Consider the following 23,884-nt stretch of genomic DNA (forward strand, 5'->3'; position numbering starts at 1 on the left):
GAACTCACTTCTTAGTTCTAGAAGTATTTTGTAGGTTATTTGGGATTCATTTAGCCTTGTCATTTGCAAATAAGAACAGTTTTATTTCTTCCTTTCCAATCTATACATCTTTTATTTCTTTGTCTTGCCTTAGTGCAGTGGCTAGAACTTGCAGCATCACGTGAAATAAGATTGGTGAGAACTGGCTTCCTTGCTCTGTTCCCGATCTTAGAGTTCAAGTGCTCAGTTTTTCACCTTGAAGTAAAATGTCAGCTGTAAATTTTTTGTCAGTGCTCTTCATCAAGTTGGAAAAGTACCCCTTCATTCCTATTTTTCTGAGAATTTTTCTCACAAATGGGTGTTGAGTTCTGTTAGATGCTTTCTTACACTGAGCAATAACGATTGTATGATTTTGTTTTTCTTTTATTTTTTTTTTCTTGAGAGGTTTTTGCTACAGGGCACGTGCGCTTGCCAGAAAGACAGAGAGAAACAGAGAGACAGAAAGCAAGAAACACCCCCATTTGGGAACGGTCACGCCACAATCCCTTCTCCATTCTCTTCTTGGGGTCCTGGGCACGCACACACATGCGCCCAGTGTGAGTTTAAGCCACCCGGTCCAGGACGCGAACCGCAATCGACCACATGGGAGTCCAGCGACATAACCATTACACCAACTACTGGTCCCGATTTTGTTTTTCTTAATCCTGTTAATGGTGAGTTACATTGATTTTTTAAGTGAACCAGACTTGCATTCCTGGAATAAATCTTACATAGTCATGGTGTATAATTCTTTTTATATTTTACTAAATCCTATTTTAAGTTGTTAGAAAGCAGGAAAACTAAGTTGTGATATTATGAAACACTTCAGATGCCTCTCAATTTACCATGGGGTTACATCCCAATAAGCCCATTGCAAATTAAAAATAACCTAAGTTAAAATGGGCATTATGTAGACATGATGGGATGTGAAAACACAAAACACAGTATCCAAAATATTACTGGCAATAATATTGGTACACTGAAGAGAACTGGTTATTGACCCACCCTTGTGACTATATGGCTCACAGGTTGCTACTGTATGCTGCTGCCAGAATCTCAGGAGACGATCATACTGCCTGCTTGAGTTGGAATCCTAGTTCTGTTGATAACTGTAAGACCCTTGGACAAGCTCCTCCTTTCTAGGAGGTGTTGTAAAGGTGAAATTAAGACAAGGCATTTATAAAGGGCAGGATCTCCTCATAAGCTTTCCAAGAGCCAGCCCCATGGCCAGGTGGTTGAAGGAGCCAGTCCCAATGGTCAACCACAGTACGGATCTTGGCCCTGGCAGCTTGAAAAACACACCAGACATATGTGCTTATGTGCCAAAAATCCCAACAGGATGGAGAAACAGAGAAGAGGTTGCAGCATGACCACACCCCAGTGAGGTGTGCTTTTTCCCTTTCCCTCCCTTCCTCCCTCTCTCTCCCGCAATACAAATACCTTCTGGCAATTAGAAGGAAAAACAAAACAAAACCAAAAAACCTCTGAAAGTATTTGCTATCATTATTCTCAACAAAATTAGCAAGTTAATAGATTAGCTCCTCTTTTCCACTTAATTTAGTTATTTATTTCATTGATTTTTATCTTCATCGTGGCTGTTGGCACAGTGCTAGTTTGTTGAGCTTGGCCGTGGAATTATTTATTTTCTTACTATGCTGCCTGAATTTGTAATATCTTATTTTTATGCCCTTTAGCATGCTAGCTGACCCTGATGGGACAGTCAGCCTAACCATTGTGTTGAACAAGGAGGTATTAACTGCCACTAATCACTCCCTCTTTTGTGACCTGTGGCCACTTTGCAAGATGCTTGTTGGCATGTATGTTGTCTGTCTCTACTGTAAGATCTAAGGTGGTGTAGTGCCTTGTCTTTGAAACCCTTTCTCACCCTACCAATCAGTGGCTCTTCCGTACACGTGTTAAAAGAATAAATGCATACTTAATTGATAGATTTCGTCAGAATAGACATTTTGTCTGGAAATTTGTATCAACTAAATGTTTAGATTTAGGATCAGTCTGTAATTCTTGATAAACTATTGTTTATATATGTATATATACATAGTATGCATATTTACTATGTATACATACATATGTATAGTGTCTTCTTTGTGCCATGCACTGACCTAATCCCTACATATATATAAATTAATTTTTTTAAAATTTTATTCATTATCTTTTTTTTTTTTTTTTTTTTTTTTGAAGTTGACCAGAGAGAGACAGAAGGAGGAAAGTGAGAAAGTATGCTGTCAAGTCCAAGTCCAGGACTCGAACCAGTCAGCCATGTGGGAGTCCAGCCACCTCAACCACCATGCCAACTTCCAGCCCCTAAATAAACTCTCTGAGTTCTCAGAACAAGTAGATTTTATTATCATTGCCAGTTTACAGAGGAAAAATCTGAGGCACAGAAAAACTTGCCTTATGTCAGATAACTAATAAGTGGTAGAATCAGCATTTAAATAGCCACATATTCTGACTTTTAACTACCATCTTTGTGATTTCTGAAATTCTTGATCACAGGATTTATAGACATTGTTTATGACATTTTAAAAACTTGTCTTTGTTCCCTAATTTATGTAGTATAACTTAGATTTCCTAGTCCATTCCTTTATAATGGCCTCAATTTGTTACTTTGTGGATTAAACTTTAAAATTACTTTGAAAAGTAGTAGTTGAAAAGGGCCAGACCCATATTGTAGTGGTCAAGCTCAGTGCATTGGGATCAAGATTGCACACGGCTGATCAACTTGAAAAACATGCCAGTTGTGACAGCTGGATACCACATAGCCGACTGCGTGGTTTGAGTCCCAGTCCTGGTGACTTGAAGAAACATACTAGGCACATGTGTTTGTATGCCTAAAGTTCTGAGAGGCGGATGGAGGAGAAGGGATTGTGGTGTGGTCATCCCCAGTGAGGGTTACGGTGCTTTCTCACTTTCTCTCCCCATCTTTCTGGCAAATGCACATGCCCTATAGCAAAATTTGAAGAAGAAAAAAAAAAAAAACCTGTCACTTGGGCATGCATACCCCATATCCTGATGGACTGGAGAAGTGGAGGAGAAGATTGCCAAATGACCGCACCCCAGTGAGAATGCCTTCCCCCCGTCCCCTTTGTGTGCATGAATACACAGTCAACTAAAGAAAAAAGAAGTAGTAGGGAGAAATGCAGGTATTGAGTGCCTACTGTGTACCTTGCATGGTGCCAAATGATACAGATATCTGGAAGGTTGTCTTCTTACTTCCTCCTATAAAGCTGTCCTACCCCTTTACCAAAGTTACCTACCTATACATTTCTCCCTAAAATGGTGCTTTTGTTTGTTTCTTTTTATCTCATGTGTGACATCAGAGCAGTTTATAGTTCCAAGGTGCATTTTATTCAGATTCTTTTTTTTTTTTTTTGAGAGGTTTTTACTATAGGGTGCGTGTGCTTGCCAGAAAGACAGAGAGATAAAAAGTGAGAAATCACCCCCCAGAGGGGATGACCACGGCGTAGTCCCTTCTCCATTCTCCTCTCGGGATCTTGAGCACGCACACACACGCGCCGGGTCCGAGACTCGAACCAAGGTTGACTACATGGGAGTTCAGCGACATAGCCATTACGCTAACTGCTGGTCCCTCAGATTCTTGAATCTAAAGTTTAGTAAGCTTTGATTGGGTTTAGTAGAAAGAAAGAAAGGAAGGAAGGAAGGAAGGAAGGAAGGAAGGAAGGAAGGAAGGAAGGAAGGGAAAGGAGAAAGGAGAAAGGAAAGGAAAAAAGGAAAGGAAAGTCTTCCAAGAAAGGAAGGGACTTGTGAGGTATAAATAATTACTACTTATAGGCATCAGAACTATATTTGCCTATCCTGTCTCAACAAGTCAGTAGTAATTCCTAAGTTTTGAGTAGATGGTGGTGACAACTTAGAGCTATCTAGATTAAAGAAGAAATTTCACTTCTTTATGCTGTCATTAAAACTGTTCTGACTTTAATTATCTAGTATGTCTGTGGAAAATATAGGCTTAAGCTAACAAAAGTAAGATGAAAATTACATGTATATGGGTAAGTTAAATTTATTTCAGAACCCTGAATTTTCTCCATATGCTTTCAAACATCTAAGTATTTGGTATACATATATGACTGAAACGTTTATTTATAAATGTGGGAGAATTATATAAAAGTTTTAGATGTACATTTAATAATTCCAGAATTTAAATTTTTTTATTTGCAGCTCAGATCGTCTGATAGAAGAAACAATAAGGTAGGAATAATTTTTTGTTTACTGTGTTGGTATTTGCACCTCAGTTTAAAGAACAGATCAGGATAATTCTGTAACTACAGTTAAAGTCAATTGATCCTCCCTAAAGATGAGAATTTCACTAGTTGGTAATTATATTTTCAATCTTATCAGAGACATTTGAAGCACAAAACATTCCAGTTACTACCAATAGAATTGGGCTGTTTAACCTAGGTTAATTTTTTCAATTAATTTATATTTAGTATTTTCAATCTTGATCTTTTTATTCTCACTTTTTAATAGAAAACAAGCTTAGGGCCAGCAAGGTGACATAGTGGTTAAGGCAGCTGAATTTTACATGGCCAACTCCACAGTTCAAGTCCCAGACCCAGCAGCTTGAGAAACATGCTGGGCATGTGCATGCCCAAAATCCTGAGGATAATAACGGAGAAGGCATTGTGGTGTGGCCATCCTCCCGGGGGGGAGAGGGGGCTTTCTCACTTTCCCTTTTCTCTTTTCTCTCGCCAGCAAACACACATGCCCTATAGAAAATTAAAAAAAAAAAAAAAAAAAAAAAAAAAGTCTTTAAGATAAGAGTCTTAGTGCCTCAGTTTCCCAAATAGCTGGGACCACAGGCTTGCACTACCATGGCCAACTCTTAGACAGTCTCACCCAGGTCAGCCGTAAGCTTATCTTCTTGTCCCAGCTTCCCAGTAACAGGGACTACAAGCATACCACGCATCCATCTTTCAAGTTGGGCAGGGAATCCACGCAGCATCTTAGCAGTGTACACTACCAGGGCTGGTCTAAATGTTTTATTTATATAATTTATGTAGACTTCATTTCTGTTGTAGCAGCTATAGAAAATGTACTGCAGATAATATACCTGTAGTAACATTACACTAATTTCTTGCTTAAGTAAAGGAATATTTATTTGTTCACTTGAACTGCCTAATTTTCTAGGTTTATCTATTTTATGACAGTAAAAAAGTAAATTAACTAAATATGATATCTATGCTTTAGAATGAAGCAATGTATAGAGCATTGTTTTTTAGGGAAGGTAGAATGAAATATACGGGAACAACATTTGTATTCTTACTTTTCTTAGTCCTGTGTTAAAGTGCTTTGTGTGGGACCAGCAGTTGGCGTAATGGCTATGTCGCTGGACTCCCATGTAGTCAACCGCGGTTCAAGTCCCAGACCCAGTGGCTTAAACTCACGCTGGGCGCGTGTGCGTGCGTGCCCAAGATCCCGAGAGGAGAATGGAGGAGAAGGGATTGCATCTTGGCCGTACCCCCTGGGGTTTATTTCTCACTTTCTGTCTCTGTCTCTGGCTTCCTGACGAGCACATGTGCCCTATAGCAAAAACCTCTTAAAAAAAAAAAAAAAGTGCTTTGTGTGCATTATTTTTTTATTCATATCAATAGCTCATGAGATAGACACTAATCATTAAGCACTATGTTCAAAACAAGAAATAAATTAATGTATATGATTTGCTTATGGTCTCATGACTAATAGATGGTACTGAGGATTCAGACCCACAAATCTGAATCTTTCTAACTCTGGAACTAAAGCTCGGTCTAAATCATTATGGTATTGACCACATTGTAGAAACTATCAAACTTTTAGGTGTGATTTGGTTTGAAACTTAGCTGTGCTACTTATTAGATCTTTTCTTGGATGAGGTTACTTTAACTTCTTAGAGCCTTGCTTTCCTTACCTGTTTAAAAACATGGGATTGATGGGACCAGCAGTTAGCGTAATGGCTATGTCACTGGACTCCCATGTAGTCAACCATGATTCAAGTCCCAGACCTGGTGGCTTAAAACTCACGCCGGGCGCATGTGCATGCGTGCCCAAGATCCTGAGAGGAGAATGGAGAAGGGATTGCGGTGTGGCCATCCCCCCGGGGGGGTGATTTCTCGCTTTCTGTCTTTCTGTCTTTCTTGTCTTTCTGGCGAGTGCGTGCGCCCTATAGCAAAAAGCTCTCCAAAAACAAACAAACAAACAAAAACATGGGATTGATGATAATACTTACCCTGCAGGATTGTGGTAAAGATTAAAGATTAAGTGAGGAAATTGCTTATTACAATGCCTGGTTGATGCTAGGTAATCTGTAAATAGCAGACATATTATTGATAATTATTCCCTTCGTTTTTTAAAGTTTATTTGCTATCATTTCAGAAAAGTCCCAGTAGTACAAAGAAATTCCATATACTCCTTAGGTTGCTTAAATGTTAACATTTGCCACATTTCCTTCTTCACAGTTAATTTTCTGAATTATTTGAAAATACACTATAGACATATTACCTCTTTACTCCTAATTATTTTCATATTCATAAATATTTGTATGATTTGGATTCATGGATTCTTACTTTATTCAATGACTTACGATATGTCCCCATCATTAATAATCATGTTACTATCAGGCCGTCGGCAAAGTCATGACACATTTTTTGCATAGAAAAACAGAAAAATATGTCATGACTTTTCCAACAACCCAATACATTATAGTCTTTTGTGATAATATGCTGTTACCCAATCTTGACTTTTTGTTTAAATTACATGCACTGTATTTTTCATCCGAACAGAGTTTTCACAGAATTGCCTCACTATTGCCTGAACTATCTCATTTGTAACTCCTTTTCATCAGCACATGAGCTCTGGTTACATTTTGCTTGAAGTTCTTAGTTCAGAGCTGGCCTATTTAAGGGCTGGTAATATTGGTATAAAAATTTGGGGGTATCTCATAGGACAGAAACATTCAAGGACCATTGACTCACTACTATTCGTATTTTGCAAGTTAAAAAACATATTATTAGAAGATTTTAAAATGTTTTCACAAGAGAATGCACACATTTGCTGGAGAGAGACAGGGTTGACTGATAAAGCACCCTCACACACACCATATGGGAGTCAGGCCACTCCTTCTCCTCCATCTTTCCCTTCTGGGATTTTGACATGTACACATACACACTGTTTTTCTTAAGCCTCCAGGTCCAGGATTCTAACCACAGTGAGCCATGTGGGACCCAGCTGTCTTAACCACCATGCCACTGGCTGGCCCAGAAAATCTTTTAATTATAATATTCTCCTTTTTCAAAATATGATAGATATCACAAGTAAAATTTCACTGAATATAATGCTAGTTATAATTAATTATGGATAACATAAAAATTAAGTGTTGTACTATCTCTATGATTAAGGGAACTGGAACCCAAATGGCCAGATCCCAAATCCTGTACCTGATGACTTGAAAAACAGGATAGGCACATGTGCATGTGTGCCCAAGATCTTGACAGGGTGGAGAAGTGGAGGAGAATAGATTGTGGCATGACTATGTCCCGTTGGGTGATGCCCATCCATACTTCTCTTTCTCTTTCTCTCTCTTTGTCTCTCTGGTAAGCATGAGTGCCCTCTGGCAAATTAAAATAAATAAATAAAATTTAGGGCCAACCATGGCATGGTGGTTAAGGTGATTAGATCTTACATGGCCCGCTGTGTGGTTTGAGTCCCGGACTCGGTGGCTTGAGAAACACACCAGGCAAGCGTGTGTGCCCAAATTCCCACAAGGAGGGAGAAATGGGGGAAGGATTTCAGTGTGACTATTCCTCATAGGAGATACTTTCTCATTTTTTCTCTTTCCCCCTCCACCTGGCAATTGTACATGTTCTTTGGCAAATTAAAAAAAAAAAAAGCTACGTGTCAAATAATATTTTATATTACATATGTAAAACCATACCTCTCCCTTTCAGAGATACATTTTAAAAATATGTGTACAAATGAATGTGAACTCTGTATCAGTTTATTAAAAAGAACTATTTTTTTTTTTTAGAGAAAGAGTTTTGCTATAGGACACATGTGCTCGCTAGAGAGACTGAGAGACAAGAAGCAAGAAATCACCCCCCAAGTGGGATGGCCACACCACAATCCCTTCTCCTCCATTTTCTTTTTGGGATCTTGGGCACGCACACGTGCCTGGTGTGTGTTTAAGTCTCCAGGTTCAGGACTCAGACTGCACTCAATTACATGGGATTCCAGCGATGTAACCATCATGCCATCTGCTGGTCCCAAGAACTAAATATTATTAGAATTTATAAGTGTATTAAACTTTAAATATATTAAATATATAGCTAATATTACTTGTTGTTAAAAAATTAAGTGACTGAGTTGAGTTCTCAGAACAGGTAAGAAAGTTGAAGTTTGGGATCAGCATATAGCATAATGATTATGTCACTGGACTCTCACGTAGTCAACTGCAGTTTGAGTCCTGGACCTGGCGGCTTAAACTCACCTCAGGCACGTGTGCATGAGTGCCCAAGATCCTGAGAGGAGAATGGAGGAGAAGGGATTGAGGTGTGGCCATCCCCCCCTGGGGGGGTATGTGTGATTTTTCACTTTCTGTCTCTCTAACTCTCTGTGTCTTTCTGGCAAGTGCACGAGCCCTATAGCAAAAACCTCTATTCAAAAATAAACTCATGCCAGGCACATGTGCTTGTGTGCCCAAGATCCCAAGAGAAAAATGAAGAAGGAATTGCAGCATGGCCATCCCCTCTGGGGATTGATTTCTCGCTTTCTGTCTCTCTGTCTCTGGTGAATGCACACACCCTGTAGCAAAAATCTCACTCAAAAAAAAGTTGAAGTTCTAGTAAGCACATCAATGATTTATCATTTTAAAAGCATTATATATTATTTGGAGCTTATATTTTGCCTCTGAGTATTTGACCCTTGAAATAATACAACAGCCTGAATTTCACTCAGCTGGACTCCAAATGATGGAATGAGATGGGAAAGTTTGTCTGGATATACTTTATGTGGTACTGGAAATCATGCATAGTCAACAAGATAATAACATAATGTATGATGATAAGATCCATTCTCCAAGGAATACAAAGTGCTTTGCGGAAATTACTTTTTAATATCTGTTCACTGAGTCAGAGTGCACAGGAGATGGTGATATCCCCAGTTTGAAATGCAGAGGCATATATGTTTCAAAGATTGACCTCACATTGCTCAGCTTAGGTTCGAACTTTTATTACTTTATATAAGATCATACCTATTTTTTTTAACCATGAATGAACTTTCCCCACAAGGAAAATTTTATTCGTTACTTCATTCCCTGATCAAAAAAAAAAAAAAGTGAACATTCACCTCAAGATTTTATTATCTTCATAATAAAACAAAAGGTGAAGCTTAGACTAGATCACTTGACCACTTCTCTTCTTATCTCCTCCCAGTTCGAAACGCTTGCATCTCTTAATAGCCAGCGACCTCTTAGTTCTGCAGTTGGGCTCAGCACATTCAAGCCTCAGTACGATCTTTGTAGTTTTTGCCTTTTTCCAGAAAGTGAGCTTAGTCTGTCAACCATAGCCACTCTGCTTCCTGTCTTAACGCTGCCTTCCCGGAGCACACAGAGACTCCTTGCCCTTTTGGTAATGTGTCTCTGTGAGGTTGGTGCTTCTTGCACTTCTTACAGAGTCTGGCAGGTTTTAGGGATGGTCACCATGTGTGCAAGCACAGAAAAGCGATCATATGTATTTTTAAATACTTTCTAAATTTGTTCTCAGAACAACCACATTTTAGATGTATCGTATTCGGTCATAGAGAGTTAAGCTGAAAACTTATGGATAAAACCTAAATGATACAGAGGAAGTTGTTTGACTCTCTTATACTCTTTTTGGTTTGGGACTCTACGGTTGAATGTATTTTACAGTTGAAATTGTCCCCCTCCTGTTCTAATATTGACTGGTTATTCTGTTGGCCCACCACATCCTTCTGGTTCTGGCATGTTCTTTCTCCATTATCCTAAAATAATCTCCTTTATTAGGTCACCTGTTTCTTTGATTTAGTTCTTCCACTTTCTTAGTTTGTTTATTTCCTCATTCTTCTGAACCACATTCTTTTTTTTTTTTAAAAGGTTTTTGCTATAGGATGTGTGCACTTGCCAGAAAGCCAGAGGTACAGAGAGACAGAAAGCGAGAAATCACCCCCCAAGAGGGGATGGCCATGCCACAATCCCTTCTCCTCCATTCTCCTCTCGGGATCTTGGACACACACGCACATGCGCTCTGCGTGAGTTTAAGCCACTGGGTCTGGGACTTGAACCATGGTTGACTACGTGGGAGTGCAGCGACATAACCATTAGGCGAACTGCTGGTTCCTTGAATCACATTCTTTAATAGTTTCCTGGGAAAGAACAGGAGTTAAGTTTTTATATATTTGAATTTGATCACAGAGGGATAGAGTGAAAGAGACAGAGGGAAAGTGAGAAACAAGTTGCTAGGTTCGGGATTCAAACCGTGGTCGGCCATGTGGGAGTTCAGCGCCCTTAACCACCACGCCACCTGCCAGCCCCTGTTCTTTCTTTCAATTAAAAAAAAAAAAAAAAAGGCTTTGTATTTGGGCTTTCTGTGTTTATCATTTCTCACCTTTCTTATATTTTCCATGTATCTTTTTTTCTCCTGCCTGGGAGATTTACTTATTCTTCTTTTGGTTCTTGTATTACATTTTTATTTTTGCTCTTCTCTTTTCTTTCTTTCTTTCTTTCTTTTTTTTTTTTTTTTTAAGAGAGATTTTTACCATAGGGAACCCATGCTCACCAGAGAGACAGAAAGCGAGAAATCACCCCCCCTGGGAATGGCCATGCCACAATCCCTTCTCCTCCATTCTCCTCTTGGAATTTTGGGCATGTGCGCACACGTGCCCATCATGTTTCAAACAGCCAGGACCAAGAAATAAACCATGGTAGACTACATGAGAGTCCAGCAATGTAACCATTACGGCATCTGCTGGTCCCAATTTCTACTCTAATTTTTTTTTCTGTTCTTTTTAATTTACATGAGCTCTTTTGTAAGAGACAGATACACATATACACTGATACATGTAAGTTTTGTGGATGTAATTCTCTTCTTTTAGCTTCCTGAAAACATTAAATACTATTTTGTTTTAAATTTCTGGAGCTACTTTTATTGCTTCTGTCTTCTCAAATCCATTTTCTATTTACTATTTGGTTTGTTTGGATCTCTGCCTTTTCTGTTAGAGGTGCTCCTCAAACATCTGAAAATTGTTATCTCTTTGTTCATGTTTGAGAATGCACTTCCAGGGGTTGGCAAGTGGCACGGTAGTTAAAAGTACTGGGCTCCCACATGGCCAATCATGGTTCGAGTCGTGGACCTGGTGGCTTGCTTTCTCACTTCCTCTCTCTTTCTGTCTCTCAATGATCAAACTGGAAAATAATCATGATAATAATAATAAATAAAGTTAAATAAAATAATTCTTAAAAAAAAAAAAAAGCACTTCGGAGACCCCAACAGATGACATGGTGGCTAAGGCACTGGGTCCCACATGGTTGACTCTGCAGTTTGAGTCTCAGATCCAGTGGCTTGAAAATCACTGTTGGTGTGTGTGTGCATGCCCGAAATCCTGAGAGGAGATGAGAAGGGGTTGCGCTGTGACTGTCCTCCTTGTGATGTGATTTCTTACTTTTCTCTCTCTCTGTGTCCAGTGAGTACATGCAGCCTATAGTAAAATAATACAAAAAAAAAAAAAAAAAAGAGAGAAAGGAAAAAAAAAAAGCACTTCCAAAATCTAGTGATTAGGGCCAGCCAGTGCCATGGTGGTTAAGGCAGTTGGATCCCACATGGCCCATTGAGCAGTCTGTATCTCAAACCTGGCAACCTGAAAACATTCCGGGTGCGTGTGCACGTGTGCTCAAAATCCTGAGTGGAGAATGGAGGAGAAGAGATTGTGGCATGACCATCCACCCTTGGAGGTGCTTTCTCCCCCTTCCCCTGCCCCTCTCTATCTCTCTGGCAAGTGCACATACCCTATAGCAAATTTAAAAAAAAATAGTTAAATGCAGTGAAGCTTATTCTGTTTGCATGGGTGGTGGGACTTGTGGTGGTAGGCCTCATGATGTGTGACAAGCAGGGTGATTGTTTCAGTGAGGACTTGAAATCGTCACTGTCTCTAGGTCTCTTCTGAGCTAGGTCTTCTACTGGACTGGGAGCAATGAGTTAGAGATGGCAGTTTAGGCGCCTGGGACTCCTTATACAATGTTTTTTATTGTAATTATTTAAATAGTATTAAAATGTATAAAGAAAAATTAATCTCCTGGTAGTGCCTCTCCATTCCTACTCCTAAATAACTTGTATTAACAGAGAGACAGTTGTGTATCTTTCTGATACTTCTCTGTCATACAAACATACAAAGATGTTTTTCAAAATAAAAGAGGATTCATACTCTACGCATTCTGTGTGCTTTAATCACTCAATATGCCATAAACATCCCTCCAACTTAATACCATATTAACACACTGTTTTTATACCAAACACTATCTTGTAGTATGGGGCTACCACAACCTATTGTACCTTTCAAGTGTTGTTTCTAGGTTGGTTTGTTTGGTTTGGTTTGATGTTTTTGTTGTTCTTTACTATTCAAAAAATTGCTTTTTGGCCCAGCTGGTGGCAAAGTAGTTAAGGCAACTGGGTTCCACATCGCTGACCATGTGATCTGAGTCCTGGACCAGTGACTTAAAAACCACACAGGCACATGTGTGTACATGCCCAAGATTCTGAGAAGAGAACGAAGAAGAAGGAATTGTGGTGTGTCCATCCCTCTGTGGACTGCTTTCTCACTCACTCTTTGTCTCTCTGGGGAGCACACAAGCCCTCTAGCAAAAATATTTTTGTAATTGCCTCAATAACCTTTTCACATTTCCCTTATACACTATTTCTTCTTTTTTACATACTTTACTTTCTCAAATTTTGAAATCGAAATTTTGATTCATCTGTCATATGCTTGTAGTGCTCTCTGCAGCATTTCTCTTCAGTAAGGTACCTTGGGATTTATTCTCTGAGGCTGACTTGTCTAGAACTGTGTTCTCTCAGCTCTGGGTAAGTCAAGCTATTAGAGACTCTGAAGCAGAGGCATACCAGGTGGTAACGGAGAGCCCAACAGTTTCTCCTTTGGGACTAGGCATCACACCAGCTGCTAGACCAAGCTCTTGGCCTTTAGTCCGCTCTGACTGTGAGTAGCAACTTTTTTCAAGTTTCAGTTCCTGGGAACAGTTCTGTCCCTCACTGCAGCCCCTGTACATGCACTTGCATTGTCTTCACTGTCTGGACTCCTCAAGAAGCAGTGCAGCCTAGCTCTTTCCCAGACTTGAAGAGAAATCTAGGCTTTCCCGCCAGCAGTTCCGTGGCTCTTTTTTCACTTAAGAGAACCCAGTCTCTACCTGACTTTCTTCCCTGGAAATATCAAAGGAATGTAGGGACTCATAGACCCTTCCCAGCCTGTCAGCTTTTATACTTGTGTTATCCGTGGAGGACAGTAGGACTCTATTTGAGATGAGGTCAGAAATTTGTGCTCTGACCACCATCTTCTCAGAATCTCTCTCTATTCTGCCGCTGCCCTTTTTTTAGATTTTTGACATAGGGCACGTGTACTTACCAGAGAGAGACAGTGAGAGGAAAAGTGAGAAATTACTCCCCAGGAAGACAGCCTTACCCCAATCCCTTCTCCTGTTTTCCTCCTGGGATTTTGAGTATTCACACACATATGCCCAAAGTGATTTTCAGGCCTATCAAGCCACCAGGTCTGAGGCTTGAACCATAGTCAGCCATGTGGGAATCCAGCATCTTAACCATCACACCACCTGCTGGCCCATCTTTTTTCTTTTTTTCTTAATGTTTCAGATATTTTCAGAATTGTTCAACATCATTTCGTTTGCAGTTGCTTTTTATAATGTCAGTATTAAAGCACCTTCCCTGTGTGTCACATACCAAATGTATACCAGGGCCAGCTGGTGGTGTGGTGGTTGGGGCAGCTGGATCTCACATGGCCAGCTTGGTGGTCTGGGTCCAGGACCTGGTGGCTTGAGGTACTTGCCAGGCACATTCTCATGTGTGCCTAGAATCCCAAGAGGGGAATAGAGGAGGGGAGATTACAGTGTAGCCATCCACCCAGGGAGTGCTTTCTCTCTTTCCCTCTCTCTCTCTGGCAAGCATACACACCCTAATAGCAAATTTTTTCAAAGGAAATTTTAAAAAACAACTGTATACCAGGACCAGCAGTTAGCATAATGGTTATGTTGCTGGACTCCCATGTAGTCAACGCGGTTCGAGTCCCGGACCCGGTGGCTTAAAACTCATGCCAGGCACATGTGCGTATATGCCCAAGATCCCGAGAGGAGAATGGAGGAGAAGGGATTGCAGCGTGGCCATCCCCCTCGGGGGGTGATTTCTCGCTTTCTATCTCTCTGTCTTTCTGGCGCGGGCACGCGCCCTATAGCAAAAACTTCTCAAAAAAAAAAAAGGGGCGGGGGATACTGATCCTGCCCTCTAGGATTCTAATGTCCAGGGAGATATAATTATAGAAAATAAGCCTGGAAATGATAACAAAACTCAGATTATTTTAAATAGGACATTTGGCCCAGCCATAGTGGCATACAAGTAGCACCCCCGCTTGGGAGGCTGAAGTTTCATGGTGGACCCAGGTTTGGTTCCCATAACAACCTGAACATGTAAAGCATGTGCCTGTAATCCTAGTCAACTGGGAAGCTGGGGCAGAAGGGTCACAACACAGTAAGAAACATGTCAAAAACACTTATCTCTGTCTCTTTATCCTCTCTCCCCACTCCCAAATTAAAAACAGAAAAAAATAGGGGACCAGCAGGTGATATGTTAAGGCATCTGGATCCTACATAGCCAACTCCATAGATTGAATCCCAGACTTGGAGGGTTGAAAATCATTCCAGGCACTTGTGCATGTATGCCCAAGAACCTGAGAGATTAATCAAGAAGAGATTGCAGTGTGGCCATTCCCCTAGTGGGGGTGATTTCTCACTTTCCCTCTCTTTCTCTGTCTCTTCAGTGAGTGGACACTCCTATCGCAAAATAAAAAAAGGGAAAATAAACAGGACATCAAAGTAGAAGAAATTGTGTTTACGAAGAGTAACTTTGACCCTTTCTCTTGGTTGTGTTTAATGAATCCGTGACCTCTTTTAGCTTGCTGGTGAACCTAGCATAAGGTTGCTTGCATGTCCCCAAATCTGCCTACTTGGTTCTCCAGGAGAATTTTGGAACAAAATCTCTCCATTAATTGGAGGCTAAGTTGTATGTCAATATTTGTGATATTTTACACTTTGGGTTCTATTTTTTATTTTAGTAATTCCCTACTTACCTTTTAGTAGGTTTTCCTGACCAATTTTTGTGGCTAGCCCCTTTTAAAGCCATTTTAAGAAACTTTTGTAGTACATGATTTTCTGTTAATGCCATAGTTCATTTGTTATTTTAAAGAAAACTTGAGAAATGCTTTACTGACTTGCACAAAAAACATCAGAGAGTAGAAGTGGGGTCATTCAGGAAGAGAACAACAGGAAGGTGACTTGGGAAGTAATTTTTCTTCCCATTTTTAACCCAGTGCTTTTTAAGATGTTGCTCACTGTAGTTTTTTAGTAACTTTTAAGGGCCTGATGGATCCATGCAGGATAATCTTAAATACCAATTTAATGTCATCTCTTCTTCCCCTTTGCAGCATTGCTATGGCAACAAAAGAAAATATGACTTCACAGAGAGGAATGTTGAAGTCAATTCATAGCAAAATGAACACTTTGGCCAGTATCCTTTTTGAATGTTTGGAATCTGTGTTTTGGGGGTGTGGTGGGAAAAGTACGTGTGTGGGTTTGTTTTGTTCTGTTTGTTTTGCAGGTTGCATCACCAGTAGCAGTAGACCCCCCCCAGTCATTATTTAATGTGCATTTGTGAAAGTTCATGTTGCTTAGTACTGTGTTACAAAGATTATACACCAGTGGTTTAATGCTAGTAGATTTAGGGGGAAAATGTATAAATGTGCATTTTAAAATTGTTGACAAAGTTATTTTATATTTTAAAAGATTTTAAATCCATGTTAGAACTAAGTGGTATACATAATTCTTACCTAAACATCATAAATTATATGTCCTCTTTTATTTTTCCAATTTGGAGAGAGATTCAGTAGCTGATGCTCAGAAAAGGAGACAGCCATATAAATAGAGGAGTTGTAATTACTGATAGAGCATGGTGACCCTTTACCCGCACACTGAATTCAAGGACAGATTCTCGTTTGTGGTGGCCTCTAATTTTTCAATTTCCCAACTGAAATTAGCATTACTAATACTTTCCAAAAATCCAGTATGGAAACTGATAGCCTGCCACTATGAAGCATTTTATTTACTCGTTGAGAAGACAAGTCTTTCAGAGAAAGAAAGCTTTCTTCCTCAGCTACTAAGGAGGAAAGAACATATAATTTTTCAAAGGTCACTTTGACTTTGTTGATACCTATTTGCCTAAGGAGATGAATATCCTGAAATTTGTTGATATTTTCCAATCTTTGTGAATTTTTTTCTTGCCTTGTCATCCTAAGTATTATATAAAACTCCATGTTGAAAACCAATTTTATCTTACATAGGGCTATACAGTTTATGGAGTATTATTACCACAAAATAGAGAGAATATAGAAATTTTTTTTTTTTGCTGATGAGGAACTAGGCTCAGAGAAGTGGCTTGTTTCTGGTCCACAGCTAGTAAATAGCAATTTGATTCACAGTGTATGTTCTTGTTGCTTTTTCTGCGAAATCGTGCTGTGAACTTGGTTACCAGCAAGAGCAAAGGCTGCGTAGTGAATAGAAGAGATTGTATAGAGCAGAACCTTTGAAACTTTGAATTATAAGCAGAGCATGGATAGCTGGTTATTTAAAACACTGAATGAAGCCTTTCCTGGTTCTGGTAAGACTCTGCCACCATTCTTCTTATCCTATTCTCTATATCCTGTATGCAACTTCTCCTCAGTAGACCCTGAGTTTTCAGGATCCAGGGCCCCGCATATTGCCTGGTATAACCACTCAGAAATTTTATAGTTATTCCAAAAGAAGGTATGTTCAAAACAATCAAACAAAATAAAATAAATGAGAGTTAAGCAGGACTTCATAGAGAGGTAGTAACAGAAACTGAATTCAGACTGACTTAAGGGAGAAAAGGAGGGAATTAATTTGTTTTTAGAACTATGAAGTTTAGGGATGGAATTTGGTTTAAGGCCTGGCTAGATTAAGAGGCTTAGATTTTGTTATCAAATACTGCCTTTCTTCTCTATCCCCTCCCTTTCTCATCATTTATCTTGGCTTTCCTCCTCATCTCAGACAGATTTTCTCTTTATGGTGATAGTGATGACTAAATACCAACTCAAAACTTCCCATGGAGGGAACCAGCAGTTAGCGTAATGGCTATGTCGCTGGACTCCCACGTAGTCAACCGCGGTTCGTGTCCCGGACCCGGTGGCTTAAAACTCATGCCGGGCGTGTGCATGCGTGCCCAAGATCCCGAGAGGAGAATGGAGGAGAAGGGATTGCGGTGTGACCATCCCCCCTGGGGGGTGATTTCTCGCTTTGTGTCTCTTTGTCTCTCTCTTTCTGGCTGGCGAGCGCACGCGCCCTATAGCAAAAATCTCTCAAAAAAAAAAAAAACTTCCCATGGGAAAAAGGATGTCTTTTCTAACATCTGTCACAGAAGCACAGCTTGAGTTACTGCCCATTCTTTACCCAGTCACTGGCTGATCCTGAGTTTGTATGTACACCCATCAGCCCTACCATGTTAAACGGACTGAACTATCAGATTATTATAGAAAGGGAGAGAAATGGTTCCTTAGAAGTAAACTGGGCCAAAAAATGTCTACTATAGTTAAGGTTTCCTGATGCCAAAAACCTACACGCTCTTAATGGATTCGTTTATCCTTTTATGAAGCAAGAAAAATATTAAGCTTCTTCTCTATATGAGGTTTTTCCTTGTAAAAGTTTTTATCCATTTCTTTAATATATGCTTCCTGTTGTATTTTTTTCCCAAAGAATTATTTAATTTCCTTTATCATTATTACTATTATTTTTTAATTTGAACAGAAAGAAAGAGAGAAAGTAAACCACCAGGTCTGGTACACAAACCGTGGTCATCCATGCATGTGGGAGTCCAGCACCTTAACTTCCACACCACCTGCTGCCCTCCTGCCCCATTGAACATTTTTTAAATTGGTTTTGCAGATTGACTTTTTTTTATTATTAAATGATTCAAAAAAGCACATTAATGCCTATAACATAAAAAGCTCTAATCTGGACATAGAGGGAAATTCATGATTAGAAGAAGACTTGGTTCTAATCACATAATATATAGAATATTCAAGTACACACATAAATATAATCTCTAGCAGGAATCATTTTGTTACAGGAAGCAGTGAGTAATTGCAAGAAGTGGGGATTATTCCAGCTCTCTACTGTCTTGCATGGTTTTAATCATTGATTTTCCTGAGTTTGAAATAGTACCTATCTTAACAAAGAGGATACACCTGCAGGTATGTTGTCAGAAATCATTGCCAGTAATGCAAAGCAATATAGGCATTTTAATCTACTACATACAAACAAACAAGTGTGAAGATATTTTGCAGTACTAATTACAGTTGTGGGGACCTGCAGATGGCATGGTGGTTAAGGGTGCTGGATTCCCACATGGCCAACTGCGGTTTGAGTCCTGGACCTGGCAGCTTGCTTTCTCACTTTCTCTCTCTCGCTCTTGCTCTCACTCACTCACTCACTCTGTCCCGCTCTGGTCAAATCAAAATAAATAAAATAGGGAACCAGCAGTTAGCGTAATGGCTATGTCGCTGGACTCCCACGTAGTCGACCGCGGTTCGCATCCCGGACCCAGTGACTTAAAACTCACACCGGGCACGTGTGCGTGCGTGCCCAAGATCCCAAGAGGAGAATGGAGGAGAAGGGATTGCGGTGTGACCATTCCCCCTAGGGGGTGATTTCTCGCTTTCTGTCTCTGTCTCTCTCTGTTTGTCTGGCGAGCGCACGCGCCCTATAGCAAAAAAACTCTCAAAAAATAAATAAATAAATAAATACAATAAAAAAAATTAAAAAAAAAAATTCTTTTAAAAAAAAAAAAAAAAGATTTTTTGGCCAGAACCGCCATCTTCCAGTAATTAACCAAAATGACGTATGCAAAAGGAAAGAGGAGAGGCACCCAATAAATGTTCTCTAGGTCTTTTAGAAAACATGGAGCGGTTCCTTTGGCAACGTATGTATGAATATACAAGAAAGGTGATTATTGTAGACATCAAGGGTACGGGTACTGTTCAAAAAGGGATGCTCCACAAATGTTACCATGGCAAAACTGGAAGAGTCTGCATTGTCACCCAGCGTGCTGTTGGCATTGCTGTAAACAAGTTAAGGGCAAGATTCTTGCCAAGAGGATAAATGTGCATAGTCAGCGTATTATGCATTCTAAGAGCAGAGATAGCTTCCTAAAACATGGGAAGGAAAATGACTGGAAAAAGAAGGAAGCCAAAGAGAAAGGAACCTGGCTTCAGCTGAAGCACCAGCCTGCTCCACCCAGAGAAGCACACTCTGTGAGAACCAGTGGAAAGGAGCCTGAGCTTCTGAAACCTATTCCCTATGAATTCATGGCATGATGGCTGTTAAAAATAAACTAATCTGTGGTCTATTAAAAAAAAATGCACAATTGTGACTTCTGGAAAACCCCTAAAATTGAAAATTTTATCTTGTCTTTTTTTAACATGTTTTTAAAGAATTATTTATTTGATTATATTTGTTATTATTTTAAATTTAACCAGAGATAGAAAGGGAAAGTAAAAAAACAAACTGCCAGGTCTGAGACTCAAACCGTGAGGTCGGCCATGTGGGAGTCCCACACCTTAATCATCATACCACCTGCTGGTCCCGATCTTGTCTTCTTTTATTCTCCCAAATAAAACAGTTAAAGCCATTTAACTCCCTTTCCCACTGTATCCTACCTACCACTGCAGAGTAAATGTCAAATTTTAATTGTTCACCACTGTCTGATTATACAGATTGTGAGGGTTGGTTCCACAGGATGTTATTACCCTGTAGGGAGTGAATCAGGTATTTCTTCAAAACCTCAGGCAAAACTCTTTAGTCTTCTGAAAGAAGTGGTAAAGAAGAAAGAAAGACAGGAGAAAAATGAAGTAGGAGAAAATTATATGGGGACGGAAGTGGTAGTAGTCAGCTATGCCTCCCTGGCCTGCAGAGTTCTTTTATTCCCAACCACACTGGCGGACACCCTGGCAGCAATCCTTCAGTATGTGGAGCTGTCGTCATTATTTCCTTCTCCCTGCCTATTCAGAGTTTCTTTTCATCCTTATGTGTGTACTATACAAGAGAGGGAGACTTGAATTTGTTTGGGACCTTGAGCAGTGAGGACCATTGCCAGTTTTGGCATGTATGTTTGCTTAAGACTTCCTCAGTGTGATTTCCTTCTCTTCTGTTTCTTCTCATTACTTTATTGTTTCTGAATTCCACTAATCTCTACTTTGGTAATTTTTTGTGATTTTTTTTTTTTTAAACTAAAGAGGCTTCTTCCACATATGACCTTAATAAAGATTTCCCAAAGATCGTTTTCCTGCTGTGAACAGCCTGATCCAGAGGATCAACCTCAGAAAGCGGCGAGACTCACTCATCCTGGGAGGAGTTATTGGTATCTGCACCATCCTGTTGCTGCTGTATGCTTTCCATTGATGAAACATCTCCAGGGACTCTTGACAACCACCACTTTCATGCCCTGATCTGGAATGAGGAGGAGGGGGGGGAGAAGTTGACTGTCCTGATACTTAGCCTGACCAGCAGGAAGAGTTCAAGACCGATAGTGATGGGACTCTGGGACATGGTCAGATTAAGCTGAAGCTACCATTCTTCTGTACTATCTTTTCTAACACACATTTCTCTGTTTTTAGGGGGGGTTTTGTTTGTTTTTTAATGGTCTTCAGTTGCTTAAGTCCCCCACGGAGGTAAATAAAAGACAGCGTCCTGTGCTTCATTGGTAGTGTTGAAGCCTGGTGACCAGCCCGATTTTATAGCTGGATTCTTCAGAAAACTGGGGTTTTCTATATCCAAAGACTGCTTTTCTTTCAGCTACCAGATTGAGTTGTAAATAAAAATAATTATTGTCCTTTCATTTTACACTCATGACAAATCACAAGTTATTTTTTGGTAATCTGTGGTATAGGTTTCTACTCGGTACCCCTAACACAAATGTTCAGGGAAAATTCCATTTTTCTCAAGTGCTTTGAGTTGCTGGTAGGACTTTTTAAGCAGGTTTGAGGTTGTCTGAAATGGAGAACTCTTCAGAAAAGCTTTTGTCTTTATTTTTTATTCTGAGTATGCTGGGGTTAATTATATTGCTGGAAAAACATCAAGAATGACAGGCTTTTTTTTTTTTTTTAAGGAGTCATTGTTTTTACTTTTTTCTTTCTCCCATTGGATTAATATTTACTACTACCACAAAAAAAAAAAAAAAAAAAAAAAAAAAACACCTCAGTGCTATCAACACAAACTAATAACCCCACTGTTCCACATCGTGTCAGGATTAACACCACTGTGTGAGAGGACAGCTCAGTTTTCAGTGATATCTATTCAACCAGCAACACGTAAAAAGCATCGGGAAAGTGGGGGCTGTCCAGATAGTTCCATTCATAAGTTCCACAACTTATGAGCAGAAGTATAAGAACTCCTGCTGATGTACCAGGAAGTCTGTATTCTATGAAAATCTGTTCATTCCAAATCAGTTATGTCATTCCAGACAGGATGGTCGCAGTGTTGAAAGCACATGAGGCAGAATCTGTCTCAGTTACCTGTCTTCCATTGCCAGCCCTAAATAATGAAAAAATTTTAAACCACCTACCAGAATTCTTTTCAAGTTTAATTATTTCCCAGTTTCTGTAAATTCATTACTTATCTTACTGAATTACCACGTAGTTTGAAGACTTCCAGCATCTATACTCTTTACCAAGAAAGAAACCTACTCTTCGCCATTGTAATTTACATTATTGGCTTTAGACTGTGCCACAGGGAATAAAAGGGTAAAAAAGCAAGTAGTTCTTTACTACATCGTGGTGTATAGATGCATTTGTTCTGCTGAACGTGATATACAGGCTAATGGGTAAACTAACACCCATTTGGTACAGAGACTGAGAGGTCTTTCATTCTGGTGTCAAAGTTCTATTACATTCTGGGTATGAAGAGCGTTTCATAAAGCTTTCTTACGTATGGAGTTTATTTTTCTAAATATGGGTTGCTTGATCAGTTCATTGACTGGGGATACCTTTAAAGGAAAGTTGTTTTTCCCAATGTGAACCTTACAGGATCAGGGAAGTAAGTTCGTTTATTAAATTGTTGGGAGAATAAAACCTCTCTCCCCTGACACTTTATTATCTTTGATTTTTCAAAGGGTCTTGATCAGTGGTTGTACCTCAGCTAGAATTTATGGGACTTTGGTTGCTATATAGTTGGCATTTATAAATCTGAAGTATCATAAATAAGGTTATTTATTTAATTATACTACCAGTCTTTTTTACTGGTCTAATTATTTGGTGCATTCTTTAAAGCCGATCGTGTGAGTGAAGTGAGGACACAAGCTGGCGGAGTTTTCTGTGGCGAAGCGTGCTCGCGATGGCTGCCAGCCTTCCCATTACGGTTCTGCTTGTATGAAGTAATAGAATTATGTTGATGATTTTCTTTATGAAAATAAACCAAGTTCTTCCAAGGAAGTTGAAGATGCTTAGTGTAGATGTTGGTGTCAGATAGGTCTGACTAACCTCCCCGCCGTGCTGTAGCCCATAGTGAGGTGACCCAGGGCCAAATGGAGATGCTGGGACCGTGTTCTTCCTCTGCTGAAAGGAATCCTCAGGCGAGGAAAAAGAGCTGTGCCATGTATAAGAAGAGCCTCGATTTGGATCCTATCATAGCTGATTGGAATTCCGTCGGTTTCATCCCATTTACCTTATTCCTTAACCATCTTGGTTTTCTCCCTTTTCTGCTGTCCTCCTTACAGACCAGTTGCTAGACCCAGGGGCCAACAGTTAAGTTACTTGTTAAAGCTAGTCAGAGCAGGAAGGTCAAAAGGAATGTTCTATTTCTGGTCCCAAATAAATGTTGCTTCTTATATAAGCCATTGTCTTATGTAATGAATCTTTCCTTTTTGGATTTTTTTTAGTAACTATTCAGAACTTTCCATTTCACTAAAAAATATAAAAAACCATGGCTTCAAAAAAAAGGGCAGAAAATTCTAAAAGGTGTATTTCTGAGATTTTTGTTTTGATGTGTACTGATGAACTGAGTAAAAATGTTTAATGTTCAGGTTCAGACCCATGTGTCTGGATGCTTCATTCAGTTTGTTTCTTTTCCGGCAATCCCTACATTCTTTTTATTACTATCGTTGATACTGAAGAATTTCCTATAACATAGTGTGTTGCTTATCTTTTATTTTTCTATTGTTAGAAAAGGGGTTTTCTTCTCCACTCTTCTCTCTTTTGTCCCAAAACTCACATTTATAGAGAATGCCCTTATGGGACCAGCAGATGGCGTAATGGTTATGTCGCTGGGCTCCCATGTAGTTGACCGTGGTTCGAGTCCCGGACTCAGCAGCTTAAAACTCACAGTGGGTGCATGTGCGTGTGTGCCCAAGATCCCAAAAGGAGAATGGAGGAGAAGGGATTATGGTGTGGCCATCCCCCCTGGAGAGTGATTTTTCACTTTCTGACTCTCTGTCTCTCCAGTGAGCACATGTGCCCTATAGCAAAAATCTCTTAAAAAAAAAAAAAAAAA

At 39.7% G+C, this 23,884-nt stretch overlaps 1 protein-coding gene across 2 annotated transcripts in view; it reads left to right on the forward strand.

Moving 5' to 3' along the window:
- GOSR1 (golgi SNAP receptor complex member 1) overlaps positions 1-22,102 on the forward strand; it is a 56,488-nt gene extending 34,386 nt beyond the window's left edge. For both annotated transcript variants that reach the window (XM_006169618.3, XM_006169619.3), the window contains exons 7-9: positions 4,216-4,245; positions 15,757-15,839; positions 20,676-22,102. In XM_006169618.3, coding sequence (XP_006169680.1) covers positions 4,216-4,245; positions 15,757-15,839; positions 20,676-20,800 — 238 coding nt within the window. In that variant the 3' untranslated portion in view covers positions 20,801-22,102. The remainder of the gene's footprint in view (positions 1-4,215; positions 4,246-15,756; positions 15,840-20,675) is intronic.
- Positions 22,103-23,884: the final 1,782 nt, after the last annotated feature.

The sequence above is a fragment of the Tupaia chinensis genome, unplaced genomic scaffold (assembly GCF_000334495.1).
Source record: "Tupaia chinensis unplaced genomic scaffold, TupChi_1.0 Scaffold147340_1, whole genome shotgun sequence".
NCBI lineage: Eukaryota > Metazoa > Chordata > Mammalia > Scandentia > Tupaiidae > Tupaia > Tupaia belangeri.